This window comes from Hermetia illucens, chromosome 6, assembly GCF_905115235.1.
Source record: "Hermetia illucens chromosome 6, iHerIll2.2.curated.20191125, whole genome shotgun sequence".
Lineage (NCBI taxonomy): Eukaryota > Metazoa > Arthropoda > Insecta > Diptera > Stratiomyidae > Hermetia > Hermetia illucens.
Genome location: NC_051854.1, coordinates 30,081,281 through 30,100,869, shown reverse-complemented (window position 1 = coordinate 30,100,869; position 19,589 = coordinate 30,081,281). Strand labels below are relative to the sequence as shown.

Genomic DNA, 19,589 nt, shown 5'->3' with positions numbered 1-19,589 from the left:
GAACGCACAGTGTTTTATTATCTTAATTTAAGTTAGTCAAATGGAAGTGAAAGTGTTGTAGGATCATAACATGAAGTGAAATGCATAGAGCATTACATTTTGGCGCAGCCGGAAGGATCTTGGACACCTCCTTCACATTTAATAGATTATCCCTCGCATACCTGTAAGCAGTTTGCAGCTTCCTATGGCAAAGCTGATTGTTGTGAACCGTCTCAGGACTTCTATTGAAGCTACTAGGTATATCCGACACAAACCCGAAGACAGTTTCCATCGGACATAACCCGCTTCCGGAATGAGGCGTGTTATTATAGGCGTGAGTTGCCATCCTGAACAATTCGTCCCTATCCCGTGGTGCATCATACACGAAACATCTTATATAGTCCCCTAGGTACGGCATTCGACTTCTCCACAATCAAAAGCTTACACAAAGATTGCTCCCTGATCCGCCACAATAGCCTGTGGCAAAGAATAGCGATTAATTATTTTATCAAACAACATCTTGGGTAAAATCTCGGCATGTCATCCACCATGGAAAGAAGGTGGTTGTTACCCGCCGCAGGCCCCCACTAAATCAATATATATCTTATCGAATGGCTTATGTGACACTGAAATGACTATCAACGGCATTCTTCTTTGTTGATGGTTTTATTCTTCTGGCATTTCAAACATATGGCCACATATCGCTGGACTTCATTCTCCATTCCCTTCCTCCTGAAAAACCTCCTGGCTCTAGCGAACGTTTTGCTGGCGCTAAAGTGACCTCCAAACCCTGAATCATGATAGTCTTTAAGAACTAGCCGCACTTCCTTCGGAGTCTTTATTTCTCGCATGCTTGGTTTCCCTGGCACCTGCCAAAGTCCCAACTCTTCCTTTATTGTCCACGACTTCTTTTCTATTTACCTCCATCCGCACCTTTGACCGCGTTATCAATAGACAGCCTCCGTTGCCTGCTCCTGCTGAATCGCTCTACTCAAAGCATCCGCATTCCCTATCATACGGCTAGGCCTATATAATAACTCATAGTCATACTCAGACAATTTTCGCTGAAGACGAAGCATCCGGCTAGTGATGTCTCCAGCCTTTAGCATTATCTTCAACGGCTTGTGATCCGTAATTTCTGGTTGCCCACGTCAATGCCAAAAGGCACATTCGACTTCCGTATCCCACTGATAGTCCTTCTTGCTCCAATACCGCACCCAGAGTCTCACCAAATCAAATTCTCTATCAAATTGAGGATACGCCAGGACGGGCGACGAAACCAGTTTCCTTTTCAATCAATCGGAGGCATTGTCGCACTCCTCATCCCAAACAAATTTCACATCTTGTCTAACTAAACGATTAATAGGAGCCACGATGTTCGCGAATTCAGGTACAAACCTTCGATAGTAATTAGCCAACCCAAGGAATGACTTGACCTGCTTGGGATTTTTTGGCCGCGCAAAATTCCTGACTTTTTTCTGTTAGTTTGGGATCGGGTATAATTCCATCCTCAGAGCAAACGTGCCCAAGGTAAGTCACCTCTTGCCGCAGGAACTGACACATGGCTGGCTGCCACACATAGCCGTGACCCTTAGGTCGGATATTAGGGTGCCAAAATGTAATGCTCTATACACTTCGTTTCATGTAATGATCCTACAACACTACCAATTTAGTAACTTCAATTAAAGTAATAAAACACTGTGCGCTCTGAATCGTGTCTTTATTCAAAACTAAACTTAATTTTACATCAGTAGGTATGATCTAGTCTTAACCTACCTTAACCCATATTGTTAATTCTACATCAGCATAAGACTGACCCAAAACTCATTTACTGGGTCATTGTGTATCACTCCGCATTCCACACATAGCCGTGGCCTTACAAGCATGCTCCGGTAATTATAATAGCAAGTTTGCATTTGCTATTACAATACCGGTCACAGACTTGCCGGTCGCAACCAAAGAATCACGACAGACGTTGATTTATGTCAACCTCATCTGCGGTTTGTGTTAAAGGTTCTCCTGGATTCCAGGGACCGGCTGCTGCCTGCAATGTGTTGATGGTCCACACCCTTCACCCCTTTGCACAGTAAGTAATTTGGGTCAGCTTCACAGTCCTTGCTGATATGGTCTTCCTTGTCGCATCTTCTGCATCGTTTCGATCTGTCATTTGGAATGGTGCATGGTTTCGCAATGTTGCCAAAGCCAAGGCTCAATGTCTATCAGTGCATAGGGAAAGAGTGCAGATACTCGTCAGACTGAGAACTTCGTTTTTTTTTGGCCGGCCGTCTTTTCGCCAATCGACAACTTCTAAGTTCGTTAATATAATAAGGAGATATGCAAATGTCAACTGAAGAATGCAGGTATTTGGGGAATGTTCTTCTATATTATGCTCCTCGATGTCTTGTAATGATTTAGTCGATTGTGGTATGGCCAAATGACCATACGAATTGGCCGAAGTCAACTTCAAGGGCCTAAAGAAATGTTGAAAATAGCCACCAAGGTTCACCCGCATATAATACAGATCCACAAAAGAGTCCCGTCGACATATATTTGCATGCCTCTGTGCTAGTCAGGCTCGGCAACGAGATACTTTCACGTCATGAAAAAAAAATTCAGGTGTCCTTTAATCTAATGCGTACGGCCGCACCGGAATCTGAAATATAAAATATAAGTAGCATGGGAAGCCAAAACCGAAACGAACGCGAAGCTGAAAATAAGAAACTATAATAAAATTCGATTCGACCACACACATGGAAGTGGAAACTCTGAGAGACCCGATCGATGCTTCAGTTTTCTAAGAGGCACAGTTTTTGGATCTCGAATGTTCATAAGTGATTACAAATGGCGCCCAACGTGAGGCCAAAAACTCTTTAGATCCAGGGTCCAACATTCATTTGATTTCAAATAACTAAACCTATAGAAGATGAACTATTCCAGCCAGTGTGTCGGATAGAGATACATTGGTTTCTGAACTTTGTTCCCGGCTATACTCCACGTGCACTTGACTTCGTATTTTAAACTTTTGGCTGCACGCCTTTTTCCCGGAAACAGAAAGTGTAGCCTTTCCTTTATTGGAATATCTCAAAAGCTTATCCTTTGGCATCCAAAAGTCTCTAAATTGACGGGTCTTTGCGGTTATATGCTGAAAGTCGGCCAAGCTTCTGAGAAGTGTCCTACCCTAGGTTTGCGTGCGAAGAAATCTATTCGTTCAATTATTTGAAAAATTTCATACTCTTACTCGTTCGTCGACATGATGCGACTGATGAGATGAAATTTTATTCGAATACGGAGGCAATCGGCTAAAGTTATGCCCTTTCGACAAACGTGATTTCCATAACTTTTATGAGCTTAACGAACATAAGTCCGATCATTTTTACGAACTGACGAATATCTGAACTATGGCTACGCGGCCTTTAGAATCCCAGTCATGTCCAGTTAATTTCATTTCCGCGGCTCGTGTCCACACAACCATGGGGTGCTGAGATCTGGACTAGGATAACAGAGGAACACCTTTGCCCATCAACCAGTTCCTTTTTCCAATCGAAGCATTAACCCACTCATCTCTTCAGGACTCTCAGGTACTCCTTCTCACACCCTTATCAGATGTAGAGTAACAGATTCCTTTCGGACGAATAAAACCTCCTTTTGTGAGACCCTATGCTAACAGTTTAAGGACCCAACCAACGAACGTGAGATCTACTACCGATTGAAATTGTCCTCTCCGAAATATATTGATGTTGTACCTTCTAAAGCTCGCTTCCTGACAACTGATACCATTGATAAGATAGAGGTGTTATCGTAGAGGCAACCGTTTCTTTATTGTTTGGTGCATTTGCGTTCTTTGACACTAGTTGAGGAAATGCTGTCTTATAAGATTTTATCGATTGGTAAATATGGGCTTCTCAACCAGGACCTCCTCTTGTCAAGAAAGTAGATTTGACTTATTGGCCTATATGCTTTAGGTTGAACATTCTTGCCCTGAATTTACTAGAAAAATCATTCTAGCCTGCCTCCATACTATTGCGTATGTAGCTAGTTGCTGATTTATAAGCGGAATCTCCTGCTGTAGGAATTTAGGACAGCTTCCATCTGGATCAAGTGATTTATACGATTCAACTGAGTTTACCGTCCATGTACTCTTATTTAGTGTCACAATCAATGAACTCGTAAATTTCCAATAACCATTATTTGCCCTTCATCAACTTGTGCTCAAGGTATGGGACAGCGAATCAATGTCTGACCATTGGCAACGAGGCATTATCTGTCTCATACATAAAAAGAGAAACATCACACAGTGCAGCAATTATAGAGGTATCATCGTCTATAAGATATTCTCCGCAATCTTGCTAGGCCGGATAGCCCCATACGCCCAGAACATCATTAGCCCATACCAAAGAGGCTTCACTCCAGGCAAATCAGCAACAGATCAGATTTTCTCTCTGCGGCAAGCGATGGAAAAACTGTTAGATTATGGACAACAGTTGCACCATCTATTCATCGACTTTAAAGCCGCCTATGATAGCATAGCCAGAGTAAAACTATACACGGCCATGAGAGAATTCGGCATCCCGACGAAATTAATAAGACTGACTAGGCTAACCCTGACCAATGTACGAGGCCAGATAAAAGTAGCAGGTTCACTCTCAAGACCATTCGACATCAACAACGGTCTACGACGGGGGGATGCCCTATCAATAATCCTATTTAACCTAGCCCTCGAGAAAGTGAACCGTGATGCTGAGGTAAATGCAATAGATACAATACTCTTTAAGTCCACCCAACTACTGGCCTATGCTGACGATATCGACATCATTAGGAGAACGACCCGAGACGTACAAACTGCTTCCATTCAGATCGAGCAGGCGGCGGGAGATCTTGGGCTGCACATCAATGAAGGCAAGACATATGGTGGCAACGTCAGCACCGGAAAACAACCAACCAACAATATCAAACTGCACTGGTCAAGCGGGAAGAATAAAGACAGGGGAATACAACGTTTGTCGGCCGCTTCCTTATGTTTTCAGTGTCTAAGATAAATCAAAGTAACCCTTCCAATCCATGGTTTGTAGAACATTGATGCTGACATCATCGTTTCTTAAAACGAAAATAACACTGCTCCCATTGCATTCAGAACAGATTACGTCCTGAACCTTATTTTTGAAACCGACGCTTTCTTTGCGCTTCTCTGGACCGTCAGTATTCAAAATGTCCACATTTGGTAACCAGGCTGTCATTTTTGTTGTTTTTAACTCTCTCGCACTGTTCCATAGATTGATATCATTCCCTGTAGTCAATATTTAGTCTACCGATGTCGTAATCAAAACCCCTCCGTCTAAGAAGCTACAACTGAATAGAGGGCTCAAACACCCACACTTCAAGCATAATAGCCGCTTGTATCATCTTGCTTTGTTCTGCATCACAGTCCTTTCCAAATACTTGTCTATCATCACGGGCTTCTTCAGAGGGGTTAGTGTTTCTCTGGAAATATCCCCAATAGAGATTACCTCCGGGTCATTCTCACCCTCCTGTCCTCGGCTAATAAAAGGAATATTGCAACCCTCATACACTCCTGACAGTGTTTCACTTCATTTTCACTTGATTCGGAGTTTGATGCGAGCCTCAATCTTTGACATGAAATATAGTCGCCCACGCGCAAAAAATTTTCCTTTTCCTCCCGCTTGTGACCTGAATCTCTTTTGTATTTAGGGTATTTAGGCAGACCTTTTTTCCTCATACGTTGTGTCTCTATGCAGACATAGTTACAGCCATGGTTTTATCTACACACATCTAGTCCATATTTCCACTACCCTGTTCAGTTGCCGGGGATTGGGGTTCTGTCTCACCCTGAGTTGTGCATGGTTTCATGGATGCTTCGTTATCCCCCGCGCTCAGAAGTCGACTCAACCATGTTACTGGTATCGTCTTTGTTCTCTTGATTTTGTTTTGTTTTCTTGTTATTTGTGCTGCCCTGGAAAGAAGTATGTAAATAAATCTAGCAGATCTGCAAAAACCACAAGGAATGTTCAAAATAAATCCGTTTAAAAGTATAATTGGCCTGGAGAATATTTTATTTATTGGAAAATGCAGACCATGTTCCAATATTCCAGTGGCCAGAATATTAAACTGTGAAGCGGTAAGAGGACTGGAAACGGTTTTTATTTACGGTAATGCATATTTCCTTTTTTCCACAGTGCACTATATGTTGTACTTTATGAGCTTCGCAATGGCACTGAATGCTTGCACCTCACGCTCGCTTCCGCCCTTAGCGATGATTTGCACCTTCACCCAAATTTTCATATTCATCCAAGTTTGGAAGGATATCTTTGCACCAGGTAAAAGCACTTTCAATAAAGACTTAGTGTTCATCTTTACACGCCGGCGGATCGTGGAAGCGGGAAGAAATGCTCTGATAAATAGGCACGGAAGAAGTAGGCAAACAACAGTGTGCCATCATCATATTCGTTAAGGTCAGAAACCCCAGTCTCCATCGGAATTTAGGTTCTTCTTCTAAATCCAGTCCCAAAATTGTGTATAATAATAATAATAATCGTTGGCGCAACAATCCATAGTGGATCAGGGCCTTAAAATGTGTTAGAGCACTTCACTCAAGATCCTAACGGTATACTACAGGATACCCTACAGGAGGCATTGTGGTCAGCATTGCGCTCGCCCGAGATTATTACCCTGATTTGACTCAAGTATTCATTCATAGCTGAGTCGACTACTGACTGAGCTACTTCTGCCAAATAATCAAACGATTACTTTCTCAGTTACAGTTTGGTTATCTGCATAGAAAACCAGATCTGGCAGTCAAAGGAAAGTAGTCATCTTTTGTCATGACAATGTGCATCCTAGTGGGTTTAAGCAGGACCGTTGAGAGAAAATCCAGACCCTGGGTGAAAATTAATCGGAAAAACTGAGGTCAGGACCAAACATTGAGCGTGCCCCCATTATCTCTTTTTAAGATTTTATGTAAAACAATACTTTATTCAAGTCGCTCCGATGTGTGCTTGTGCGTCTCTCTTTCTGTCACCCCCGATTTGGCCGGAAGCGGCTGAACCTAATATCACGAAATTTGATGAGAACCTGTATATTGTGGAATACCCTTCCATATAGCAAATAACACCATTTTGTGTTGATCTTAAGGAGGGTGGGGCATGTACATAGGAGAGGGAGGGAGAGGGAGGGAGAGGGAGGGAGAGGGAGGGAGAGGGAGGTGGAATTTTTTTTCACAGAATATGGCCGTATATGGTATCGAATGTGAAGGCTTAGTCAGTATTTTTCCAAACTGGTCCTATTTTGATATTCTATGAAACGTAGAGAATTGGCAACTCAAACTGCGGAACAGCTCTTGTTCTCAGAACCCATCCAATAAAAAAATCTGTAAAAAATCACAATAATGCATCCTTACGAAATTTTGACTTCAAAATACATCCCGTTCCAATAAGATTAATAGTGGTTACTTATCATATTTTAGAAATTTATCCGAAAACCTCCTTAAGTTCATCCTAAAAATTTGTACCAGTATAAGAGATGACATAATTCTGGGAACTTTGAAGGAAGTCTAACCATTACTAACAAAGCTATGGGAGGTCCAAATTTTGTATTTCACGTGAATTTACTGGGTTCAAAGACGTGCATCATCATATAAAACCTTTTTGTCTTTTTTATTTTTTGTCAGCATTATTTACTCGATACAGGCATATGCGGGTAGGGTCCACTTAAGGTAGTATGTAGTAGTAGTGATGTATACTCAGATGGGTGTTCGATCAATTTTTTTTATTCGTACACGGAAGTGGAAAAGAGTATTACTTCTCGGGGTGGGTTTGTTTTTAGGCACCCGTCCTTCTGACCCTTTTGACTTTCGTCCTTTTTTCCTCTTTCGGTAACTCCTGCCGCATTTTTTCAATTGCGGAGGAAACCGTAAGCCAGTTCTATGTGAACTTCATCATCTCCGCAACTTAGCTCCCCGGACTCACGCCCCTGTCCAACACATGGTTCAGATTCGCCCTCTCCATTGCGATCCTTGGACAGTGAAACATCATATGCTCTGGGTCCACCGGTATGCCACTGTATCTAAGACAATTCGGTGAATCATCCAACACAAAGCGATGCAGATACTGCCTATAACTACCACTGTGTCCCGTGAGGAACTGGAGAATATGGTAGTGAGTTTTGCCATGTTTTCGCTCAAGTCTCAACTTAATACTTGGGGGTAACCTATGCATTAATCGACCCTTCGTGTTGGACTCCCGATTCGGTACGTCGTCGGACTACCAACTAAACACCTCCCCATCGTCAGAGAGCTAGTCTGGAACCGTTTGTCACATTACCGTACACAACCGTACTCCGAACCTTATAACATCGTGAGCAGAATATGTCAAGTCAGCTAGAAGCAACCTCTGACATTGTTTCATCCCGCCAATATTCGGCAACATTTTTGCAAGTACCGTGGGGGCACTGACTGCCTTTTGACATTCATACTCTAGGTGTTCACAAAAGGTCAGTTTGGCGTCAATTATCGCTCCCAGGCTCGGCTTTGACACGACCGGATATTCACCGCACTAACGAGAATTCACTTGCCAAGAATGGTCTGAACATCGAAGTCGACGGTAAGCGAACAAAAGGTTGGCGGAAACAACGGTCTTGATACGCTGGATAGGGATTCGAAAGCCTTGTGACTCCATTCAGACCAGGCCTCTGATGGAACAAAATGGCACAATCAATCACGACGAGCTGACCCTGCTTATGAACGGGATAAAGACTAAACAAAAACATGTTTTAGAAGAATTTATTTATTTATTCAGTGTTTATTTCAGCCCATATGAAGCTGCTATCATTTTCGTGCGAATTTCAGGTTGCAAATTGAAAGTTCGTCGTGAGCACTAGTCTTCCATGCGACTTTCCAACATATGTTTGTTTCGAATCTTCTTCTTTTTCTTCAGCCTTTGTCCCGTTCACAAGCGGGGTCGGCTCGTCGTGATCGGCTTCGCCATTTGGCTCTATCGAATGCCTGATCTGGGTGCAATCTCGAGGCTTTCAAATCCCCGTCCAGCGTATCAAGCCACCGTTGCTTAGGTCTGCCTTTTGGTCGTTTACCATCGACTTCGATGTTCAGACCAATCTTGGCAAGTGAATTCTCGTTTGCACGAATTGCGTGACCATACCATCGAAGACGCCTCTCTCGCAACTTTTCCACGATCGGTGCAACCCCATAACGATCGCGGATATCCTCATTTCGGATGTGATCTAAACGTGTGACGCCACTAGTCCAACGTAGCATCTTCGTCTCCATTACCGCGAGACGCCGTTCATTGTCTTTTATGGTCGGCCAACACTCAGAACCATAGAGAGCGACTGGACGGACAACATTGCGGTAAATTTTAGATTTGAGACGTTCGTTGATACGTCGATCACAAAGGACACCAGTTGTGGAACGCCACTTCATCCAGGTTGCGTTAATGCGTGAAGCAATTTCATAACGCAGCTCTCCATTGGCTGATAGCGTTGACCCGAGGTATTTAAATCGCTCAGATCTGGGCAGATCACTGCCGCTGACAGTGATTGTGCCTGTTTCATGGGGATCGGTCGTCAAAAATTCAGTTTTGTTTAAATTCAATCTGAGACCGTGTTGCATGAGGCGATCATTCCATTTTTGAACAAGTTGCTCGAGATCATTTTTGCTATCAGATGCTAGGAAAACATCATCTGCATAAAGCAGTGTGTAGGGCGCTGGACGTTGGATATCCCGTGTGACGGTGTCCATAACAAGGACAAAGAGGAGTGGTGAGAGGGCACTTCCTTGATGAACTCCAACAGAGACGCGAAGCGGTTTTGATACACCCGCCATACTTCGAACTTTACTTTTCGGATCGTGGTAGAGCAATTGAACCCAGCGCACGAGTTCTTCTGGCACGAAGTGTTGTCGTAAAGCATACCAGATGAGTTCGTGTGGTACACGGTCAAACGCTTTCTCTAGATCCAGAAAGGCAATGTAAAGAGGGCGATGCTTCTCACGGTGTTTCTCCATGAGTAACCGCACAGCGTGTATTGCGTCAGTAGTTCCGCAGTTCTTGACAAATCCGGCTTGATTCACGGTTATTTCAACGATTTCGCGAATACGGTTGTCAAGAATGCGTTCAAAAATCTTCATGGTATGGGAAAGTAGCCGGATCGGACGGTAATTTGAACATTCTGCTGGGCTACCTTTCTTTTTCCATATTGGAACAGTGGTACTTTCTTGCCAGTCAGATGGTGTTCTTCCTTCCTGAATAACCCGGTTAAAGAATTCACTCAGCCACGGTGTTGGGTCCCAGCTCTTTGCTTTCCAGAGCTCAGATGCGATGTCGTCAGGTCCTGTTGCTTTCCCCGATTTCATTTGTTTTATTGCCTCCTCGACTTCAGTTGCGCTGACTGGTGGAACTGCTCCAAACGTCGGCAATGATTGTGGAAGTGGAGGATGAGCAAATTCTTCAGTTGAAATCTGCTCGAAGTATTCTCGCCATCTATCCGTGGCGGCTCGACGATCAGTAAGCAAAGTACCGTTCTTGTCATTAACACAACAGAAGTGTTCGATATGCTGTGTGCGTTCATCACGGCTTTTAGCAAGTCGGTATAGATCTCTCTCGCCATCCCGAGTGTCCAGTTTATCGTAAAGATTTTTGAAATGGTTCGCTCGGGTGACAGCGACCGCTTTCTTTGCTTCCCGGTTGGCATTCTTATAAATTTGCCAATTAGCAGGCGTTTTATCGTCGAGAAATTTGTGGTAGAGGCGTTTCTTTTCACGGACCTTCATTTCAACATCATCATTCCAAAGCCAAGTATCTCGGTTGATGTACCGCTTACCCGGCTTGGTGACCCCGAGGGTTGCAGAGGCCGCTTTGTGGATCGTGTCTTTCATTTGGTTCCATGATTCTTCCACATTCGTAATGGTTGGCAATCGTATGAGTGAGACCGTTTCTTCGTTCTTCTCACCAAATCGCCACCATTTAATGCGCGGCGGGCCAGTGCGTTCCTCACGCCGTTTTATCGGTGGTAGCATTTTCGATTGCGGGAGTTTGTGCCCGTATGGGAAGGGATCTGCAAAGATTCAAGCTTCTCCTGAATGGGTCCATTGTTGGAGCCAATTGCAATCTCTTCCGTACTCTTGATCTTACGGTCGTTGGATATCGACGCCCGGAAAACCGGTTGCACAGTAACTTTATTTCCATTCTGCTCTACTATGTTTTGTTTTGTTTCTGGGTATACCTACCCGGTCTGAGCGTAAGCCATCCCATATACGCGCATCTCAGGATGCGCGCATGAGCATGCCCCGCACGAAGGAACACGCCTGATGGGAGTTTTGGCAACCCCATATAGAGTGTTCGATCAATTTATATATATATATGCATTAGTATGGGGTAATAGGCACCGCTTCCTGTTTAGGATTAGCACAATATTGATGTATTTAATAAAAAGGAAGGAAGGAAGTAGGGTAATTTTACACCCAGTCGCGTTTAAAAAAGTAATCTACTTCTTGTTGTATTGCGCTATGGTATTATGACATATCATCAAATACACCCCCTTTCGGGATAAGGCAATGTCGCCCCCACATATTAAAGCGTAGGTCTCCAAATGCGGGTTTTTAGCAACCATATGTAATAAAGTGGAAAAGGGGTACCTCCATTAAGGTGTTGGTGTACCAGTTATAGAAGGCCCACAAGAAAAAATATTTTAGTGGTTCGTGTTTACTTACATAGTCATACTGTGCTTCAGTTTAGTTACCATCGCAATGGTGTTCAAGTGGTAAGCTCAGAGCAGCGAGACAAACACAAAACGAACGCAGACACCCATAACGACAAGAATTCCAACCCAGAACGGTGATATTGAGGCAGGGTCTGCCTCGTCTTCTTTTCCTATCATAGATATTGCCCTTATAGACTTTCCGGGCTGGATCATCCTCATTCATATGAATTAAGCCAGATTTTATCCACAACTTGACGGTCATGGTATCGGTCATAGATTTCTTCGTTACGACTACGGAATCACCCATCCTCATGCAGGGGCCAAAAATTCATCGGAGAACTCTTCTCTCGAACGCGGCCAAGAGTTCGCAATTTTTCTTGCTAAGAACCCTTCGAGCAATATACGAGGACTGGCAAGATCATTGTCTTGTACAGTAAGAGCTTTGCCCTTATGATGAGATGTTTCGAGCGGAACAGTTTTTGTAAGCTGAAATATGCTCTGTTGACCGCCAACAAGCGTGCGCGGATTTCATCATCGTAGCTGTTATCGGTTGTGATTTTCGACCCAAGATAGGAGGAATTATCAACGGTCTCAAAGTTGCAATCCCTTATTTTTATTCTTCCCGTTTGGCCAGTGCGATTTGATGTTGTTGGTTGGCTGGTTTTTGGTGCTGACGTTGCTACCATATACTTTGTCTTGCCTTCATTGATGTGCAGCCCAAAATCTAGCGCCGCCTGCTCGATCTAAATGAAGGCAGTTTGTACGTCTCGGGTGGTTCTTCCCATGATGTCGATATGGTCAGCGTAGGTCAGTAGTTGGGTGGACTTAAATAGGATCGTACCTCTTGCATTTACCTCAGCATCACCATCACTTTCTCGAGGGCCAGGTTAAAGAAGACCCATTATAGGGCATCCTCTTGTCGTAGACCGTTGTTGATGTCGAAATATTTACAATAATATAATCTTGAAATCTCATATATATTTTCATATCAATAAAAAACAAAAAAATCGCCATTTTTCATTAATTAATATTAACTTTATTATTGTATTCCACAAAGAAGGACAGAAGAAGGGATCTGTATATCTGTGAATACAGCCGTTAATTCTCATACACAATATAATTTTAGCACTTGTTATGTCTTGAAATTTCCCATTACTGCATCCTTCCAGTTTGATTTTTCCGTTCTCATGAAATATTATATTTTCAAGAGAGGTCACAGCACACCATACAGCTCTTGATAACGATATATATTATTTCTCCATTACTTACGTCTTATCGCATCTCCAGTCACTCGCAATTCAGATTTCTCTAGCATCGATTGGAAAAAAGCATCAAAAATAACCATTTACTGATTTCGTAGATATACTTCCTAAATATTTGCTATTTGATTTCGTCCTTAGAATCGGCAGAACCGGGTCAATTTATAACATCAATAATAGCAAAGGACATCGATTCCGGAAGTTATGGTGATGCTGGCATCCGATATACTCTATCCGGGACCGGATCTGAACTATTTCATGTTGACCCTGTAACTGGTGTAATAACGGTAGCTGACTGCCATGCAACTCTTACACACCACAATCGAAAAAGGAGGGAGTTACTGATGCCCGAGGAATTGCAGATTGAAAATGGCAATAATAAGAATATCAATGTGATGGCGAACGGGGAGACCGGAATCGTTCAAATCGAAGTGAGCACGGAGCCAGAAGTGACCTACACTGTCGTATCGGACGAGAGTCCTACGGACGACCACACAGAAATGGACAACAATCTCGACTATGAAGGAACTGATAAGGATATGACGAAGCTGCCTTGCCTTGACTATGAAACGCAGCCCGTATATTTCCTCTCATATAAGGTAATTTTGAAGGAAAACAAACATGGTATGGCTCCCTGGACATACAACCTTGATTGATAATTGAAACATAATTTCACTCTACCATAAAAGTTGTTTTTCGCTTGCTAATTTAACCTTTCAACCCCAATCCCCAATCAATTAAGTGAAGAGCTCTCTTATTTGTCACATTCTAACATTAATTAGCTAACGGATAACTTATTTTCTTCCATCACTTTTCCTATTTCTCCAAGGCAACCGACGATAATGGAAAAGGTCAGACATCGGTAGTATCTCTCCGGATATCGATAATAGATGCGAACGACTCACCACCAGTTTGCGAGAGTCCTCTCTACAGAGCGTCAATTGATGAGGGTGCTTTAACGTTTGATCCGCCACTTGTAGTGAAAGCCAGGGACGTGGATACTGTTTCAGATATAACTTACAGGTAACTCAATAGCCTGCGGCCTATTCCATCGTAGACCCATTAACAGGACTTTAATGGATCCTTTTAAATTTAATTTTTTGTTGCATTTCAGCATCATTGGAAATGAAAATGTCGGGAAATTCTTTGAAATCGATAAACGCAGCGGTCAAATTAATATTCGTCCTGATGCCGAGCTGGATGTTAATCACTTGAAATCGGATTTCATATCATTTAGTGTTGAGGTCAGTATATGGATGTAAAACAAGGCATACGTACATGCATTAGTGGAATTCATACTCGACTGATCTCCGGATTGTATGCTTTCTAGGCAAATGATGGAGTATTTTCTGCAATTTGCGGTGTGAACATTACCATAAGAGATGTGAATAATCATGCCCCGCAGTTTTTGAGGGACCACTATGTTGCATCAGTAGCAGAGAATACTGGCATTGGTAAGTACTTCGATGATTATATCATTCAAATGAATTATGCAAATGGAGAATTGGTTTGGAATATCCAGCGAGAATGTTGTTTCTCTTCAATTGATTTATAAGTACAATCAGCATTTTGGCTTTTGATGGTAACTTAATCGAACAATTTATTTAGAAATTTTTGGAAACCCAAAAATCGTTTCTTAATATTTTCGATGGCCACATTTTTTCTATGGTTACAATTTCTAAGGTAACCCTCTTCAATTTAATAGCAAGCTTTTAGTGGACACACAAAGAAAAACCGATCAACATCTTCAATGCACTGTCCACTAATACAGTTACGTCCTTGAGGGTTTTACGTGAACACCTGTCTGGAAGACTGAATCCCGCGGTCTGGCAAGCAACAACGGTACAAGTTTATACCAAGTGCATGGCTTAGCATTCATACTGGTGGATGCAAGATCTACCTAAATCTCTACCGCACTAAGGAGTACGGCACCCGTGTTGAATCGCAACACCACGCCGAGGCCCGAAGGTCTCTTCTCACTCGAGCATCACCGCAACCCCCATGAAACTCCCACTAAGGGGCCAACCGCAAACAACCGAGCTGTACTCACATTCAACTGGAGTTCACCCGAAGTATGAGAGTCCAGGGGCTATCCCGGTTCCCATGGTGCCAGTATACCCCTGGTAAGGTTTCGTAACCAAATTGCCACTTCAGATGAGTCCCCGTGCAGACTCGGGTCTGATCGCCCTGATTAGGCCTTTGGAGCATTCGCCTACTGCATCACGGCCGGCAAGCCAAAGTGAGTACAGCGTCTCCCGGTGCCACCACTATAGAGGTTCTCCTCGGCCACTTGGTTTTGGTTTGGCCGACAGGGTTGCCGCCCCGTCTTCCTCGCCGCCACCTCTGAGCAATAATACAAGTCAATTAGACTGAGAACCACGGTTTTATTGGTATTCATAATATCTTCAGTATAACTCTGCTTGTCTCCTTCTTTAAATTCAGAGCCATTTAACTAAACGTCGAAACTTGGATGAGGGCAGTCAAAGTGTTTCAGAAAAGACGTTATTCAAGACCTCCACGTTCCGGCTAAAGCAGCGTCGATAACCAAAGGACTAGTATCGGTGGCAGAATATATCCTTGTTGGAACGGATTTCGTTATGTGTCTGCTAGTAGCTATTATTTTGTCCGGAATGTTCTTCTGCGTAGAGCATTCCAGGTGCACTGGATATTGACGCTATCAAAAGCTTTTTCGAAATCGATGGGATGCAGTGGAATCTGCATTATCCTTTTTCCTCAGCCTTTGTCCGATTCTCAAGCGAACTTGGCTCGTCGAGATCGGTTGTGCCATTTCATTCTATCAAAGGCCTGATCTAGATGCAGTTACAAAGCTTTCAAATCCCCATGCAGCGCACCAGCGCGTTTCCAACGGCCTTTTGGTCGCTTGCCATCGACACAAAGAGTGATAGGGCGGATGACACTGCGGTGAATTTTTGATTTGAGACGTTTTTTGATACATCGATCACAAAGAACACCAGCTGCAGAACGTCACTTCATCCAGGTTGCGTTAATACGTCCAGCAATTTCATAACGCAGTTCTCCATTGGTTGATAGCATTGGCCGAGTCGTTAAAAACTCCGTTTTTTTCAGATTCAGTCTGAGACCATGTTGCATGAGGCGATCATTCCATTTTTGGACAAGTTACTCGAGATAATTTGTGCATAAAACAACGTGTAGGGCACTGGACGTTGGCTGTCCCATGTGGCAGTTTCCATTACAGAAGAAAGAGGAACGGTGGGAGAGCCCTTCTTTTATAAACACCGACATTGATACGAAGCGGTTTTAATACACCCGCCGCTTCGAGCTTTACTTTTCGGATCGTGGTAGAGAAATTTAACTCAACCCACGAATTCTTCTGGCACTAGGTATTATCGTAAAGCACACCAGATCAATTCGTATGGTACACGATCAAAGGCTTTCCCCAGTAGCCCTGCAATATAGAGAAGGCGCTGCTCTTCACGGTGTTTCTCAGGAGTAGTTTAGTTTAATTTAATTTATGGGTGGAGCCGCAGCAAACCCAAGTACCAAGCACACAAGGCTTTGTTAGGCCCATTGTACTATCCTCGGAGATCGCTATTCAATGGTCTCTTGCATACGGCGTTCGTAGGCTTCGCGAATCTGGGAACATTCTCCAGAGACAGAGAATGCGAAGACCCTTGGTTGAACAAAACCTTACCAAAGTACCTTTGTCTGAGGTGTGAGGAGACCTCCTCCTCACATTAGCTGCATATAGCCGAGATCACCACTGCATTTTTTTCCATGGGGTAGTTTAAGGAACAATGTCTCATTAAAAGCCCACCCAGGGTTTTCATGTCCCATTTCTTAAGAGACAACAGAAATGCCGGCCCCGCGTTCCTTCTGGCGGAAGTTCATATTTCTCCATTCGGCGGTGTGAATGGTCTTGACAATGGATGGCCCGATCCCAAGAGCTGGTTCTGGCCCCACCATTTTGGTTTAGGAATCTTGACGAGTCACTCTATCAGCTTCCTTGAACGATTTTGCGAATACACTTGTCAAGAATGCATTCACCTTTATGTTATGCGACAGCAACCGGATCGAACGGTAATTTCATTCTGCTGGACTGTGTGGATCCAAGTTCTTCGCTTTATAGATCTCAGAGGCGATGTCATTAGGTCCTGTTCTTTTCCCAAAATGTCGGCAATGCTTGTGGAAGTGAAGGATGAACAAGTTTCGTTGAAATCCTTCTCGAAATATTCCTGTCATCTATCCAGCGCAGCTCGTTGGTCGGTAAGCAAAGTGCCGTTCTTGTCATAAACGCAATAGAAGTGTCGATATCCTGTGTACGCTCGTTTCGGCTTTTGCCAAATCGATGCAGATCTCTCTCGCCATTCCGAGTGTCCCATGGCACCTGTTGCCGCCATTAAGGTCACCTGCAATGATGCTATAGTATAGTCATCAGCAGGGACGTTATAGGTCTTTGCATAGATAAGTTGCCAGAAGGCATCTTTCTCGACATCGGGTCGACCTGTCTGTGGTACGTACGCGGTGATGAAGTGAATCGTGCGATCAGCTGATGTAATAATGGTGAATTTCATGAGCCGGTCATCAAATCGTTTAACTTTTTTAATGCAATGCCAACACCGCACCAAAATACAGAAGTTTGTAGCAATTTCTACCGCGTTCGCGTTCTATGTCGCAGCTTTTGGCAGCGCAGATATCAATGTCCCTTTTCCAAAGGGCTCTTGCGACCGCCTCCCAGGGAGGGTGCAAATATTTCGCGTGCAGACACGTATATGTTTTGCTCGGACTAACTTACTTACGTCCTGACACGTCTATGCTCCAAGAACCGTTGGCATAGTAAAATAACTCCAACTTCACTTCATTTATCTCTTTCCCTGATCTCAACATTTTATTTTTGTTTTTTGAGGATAGCACAAATAACGTTACCCCAAACTATCCTCCTCTACCTGTGCTTGAGACCAGCATGCTATGTAAATAACATAGCAGAGTTATTTAAATTCATGCATATTATTTCACAATGATCAGCAAAGTGTTAATATAGTTAGCACGTTTCATGGCTTAATTTATATTTGCGTCGGCAGGGGCATGCCAATACCCCTCGAATTAATGCATTCAAAACGTTGCCCGCACCTGAAGAAAAATTTTCCACTTCTGGATGACAGCCGGATCGCGAAAATGGCTCATGTTGAATTTAAAGGATCGAAGTTCTGCACTCTTGCGAGCAGATACGAGTACAAACCTACCATCACTATTTTTGTAATTATCGAAACCCACTCCTCTTACCAGGATGACACGACATAGACATGAATTGATGAAAGTTTTGAGCTTCCGAGTAACAGTCACAGTCACTTTCCATGTTCTTCTCCCATATACAATAGTAACATTGAGATAGATAGGTGTAGATTTTCAAGTTTTGAACAAAACAGCGAAGGCGGGGCTAGCGTTGTTAACACGTCGAGCGACATCAAGTTCAGTATCGCCGCTGGTAGGAGCAACTTTTCCTAGATATACAAATTGATGCCTTCGATGTTCTGCCCGATAATGCAAACAGGAAGAGTGTGATGACCAGGTAAATTGAGAGCCTTGGTTTTGTTCAGCCCGACTCCTCTCTCTCCTCCAAAATTATGCCGAAGGTCCGGAACTTCGTAAAAGAGCAAGTAGATGTTATTAATGTAGCCGAGGTATTTGAGGAAAGACGGCATCGTCCTTTGGACTCCTTCAGGTCCTTCAGGCACGGCAATATTAAAAATTTCACCGATAATGAGAAGAGAAAATTTTTTGGCAACAAGGTGCAACCCGTCGTATTCTCTCTGTCATGCCCCTCTTGCGTAGAGCGTTCGGTAGTGTATCTACCTTTCGATGCTGTCGAAAGCCTTTTCCACATCAATGAGGAGTAATCTGAATGGTGATCACCCAAGGATGTTGATGTGATTGGCACTGGAGGATCCAGAGGCTACTGTCCCGGCCAAGATTTCGAGATGTTCCTTGATGCATTCCAAGAACGATTTTAGCTATTATCTCCGCAGTAGCTGTAAGCACGCAAATATCATCTAATTGTCGCACTCAAGATCGAATCTTGACGAACATCTCCTTCTTCCACTCATTGGGAAAAACTTCAGATTCCCAAGATTTACGAATGATTAAAGTTAGCAATTATGCTGCACGAAAAAGTTCCACAAGGAAACTGTCAGTGTCGGAGGCTTTACTCTACTTGAATGGGTTGATGTCAAATCTTTGTCAGTAATGTTATGAGGATGCAGTTCGTAGTCACATGTTACAGTGACTTGCTCCATGAGATTTATTATGTGGTATACGGTTGCAAAATTATTGCTATTTGAGGCAACTTCTGCTTTCCTCATCATCACAATAGTGGGATTCCTTTATCACGAAGTTCATTACCTTGCACTTCTCGTAATTTACTCTACTAATACTCGAACTCGTTGCGCGCACCTGTACTCGTAGCCATCAACAGAACTCTCAGCTCCTTATGTTCATCGATTCCCTTCTTCTTTTCCGCAGTCTGTGAGGTTTTGTAAAGTCCTTTTGGGACCTGGTGAAAAACTTCAACCACACAAAGATAAGAACATTTTTAATGGCTTTCCACTGCTTAATAATATTCTGGTGGGATCGCGTAGACCCATATTAAAT

The 19,589-nt window shown here is 43.3% G+C and overlaps 1 protein-coding gene across 1 annotated transcript in view; it reads left to right on the top strand.

Moving 5' to 3' along the window:
• The window catches only part of LOC119658982 (cadherin-87A), a 582,773-nt gene that overhangs the window by 526,927 nt on the left and 36,257 nt on the right, over positions 1-19,589 (top strand). The window contains exons 15-18 of the mRNA XM_038066864.1: positions 13,104-13,561; positions 13,792-13,985; positions 14,077-14,206; positions 14,293-14,416. Coding sequence (XP_037922792.1) covers positions 13,104-13,561; positions 13,792-13,985; positions 14,077-14,206; positions 14,293-14,416 — 906 coding nt within the window. The remainder of the gene's footprint in view (positions 1-13,103; positions 13,562-13,791; positions 13,986-14,076; positions 14,207-14,292; positions 14,417-19,589) is intronic.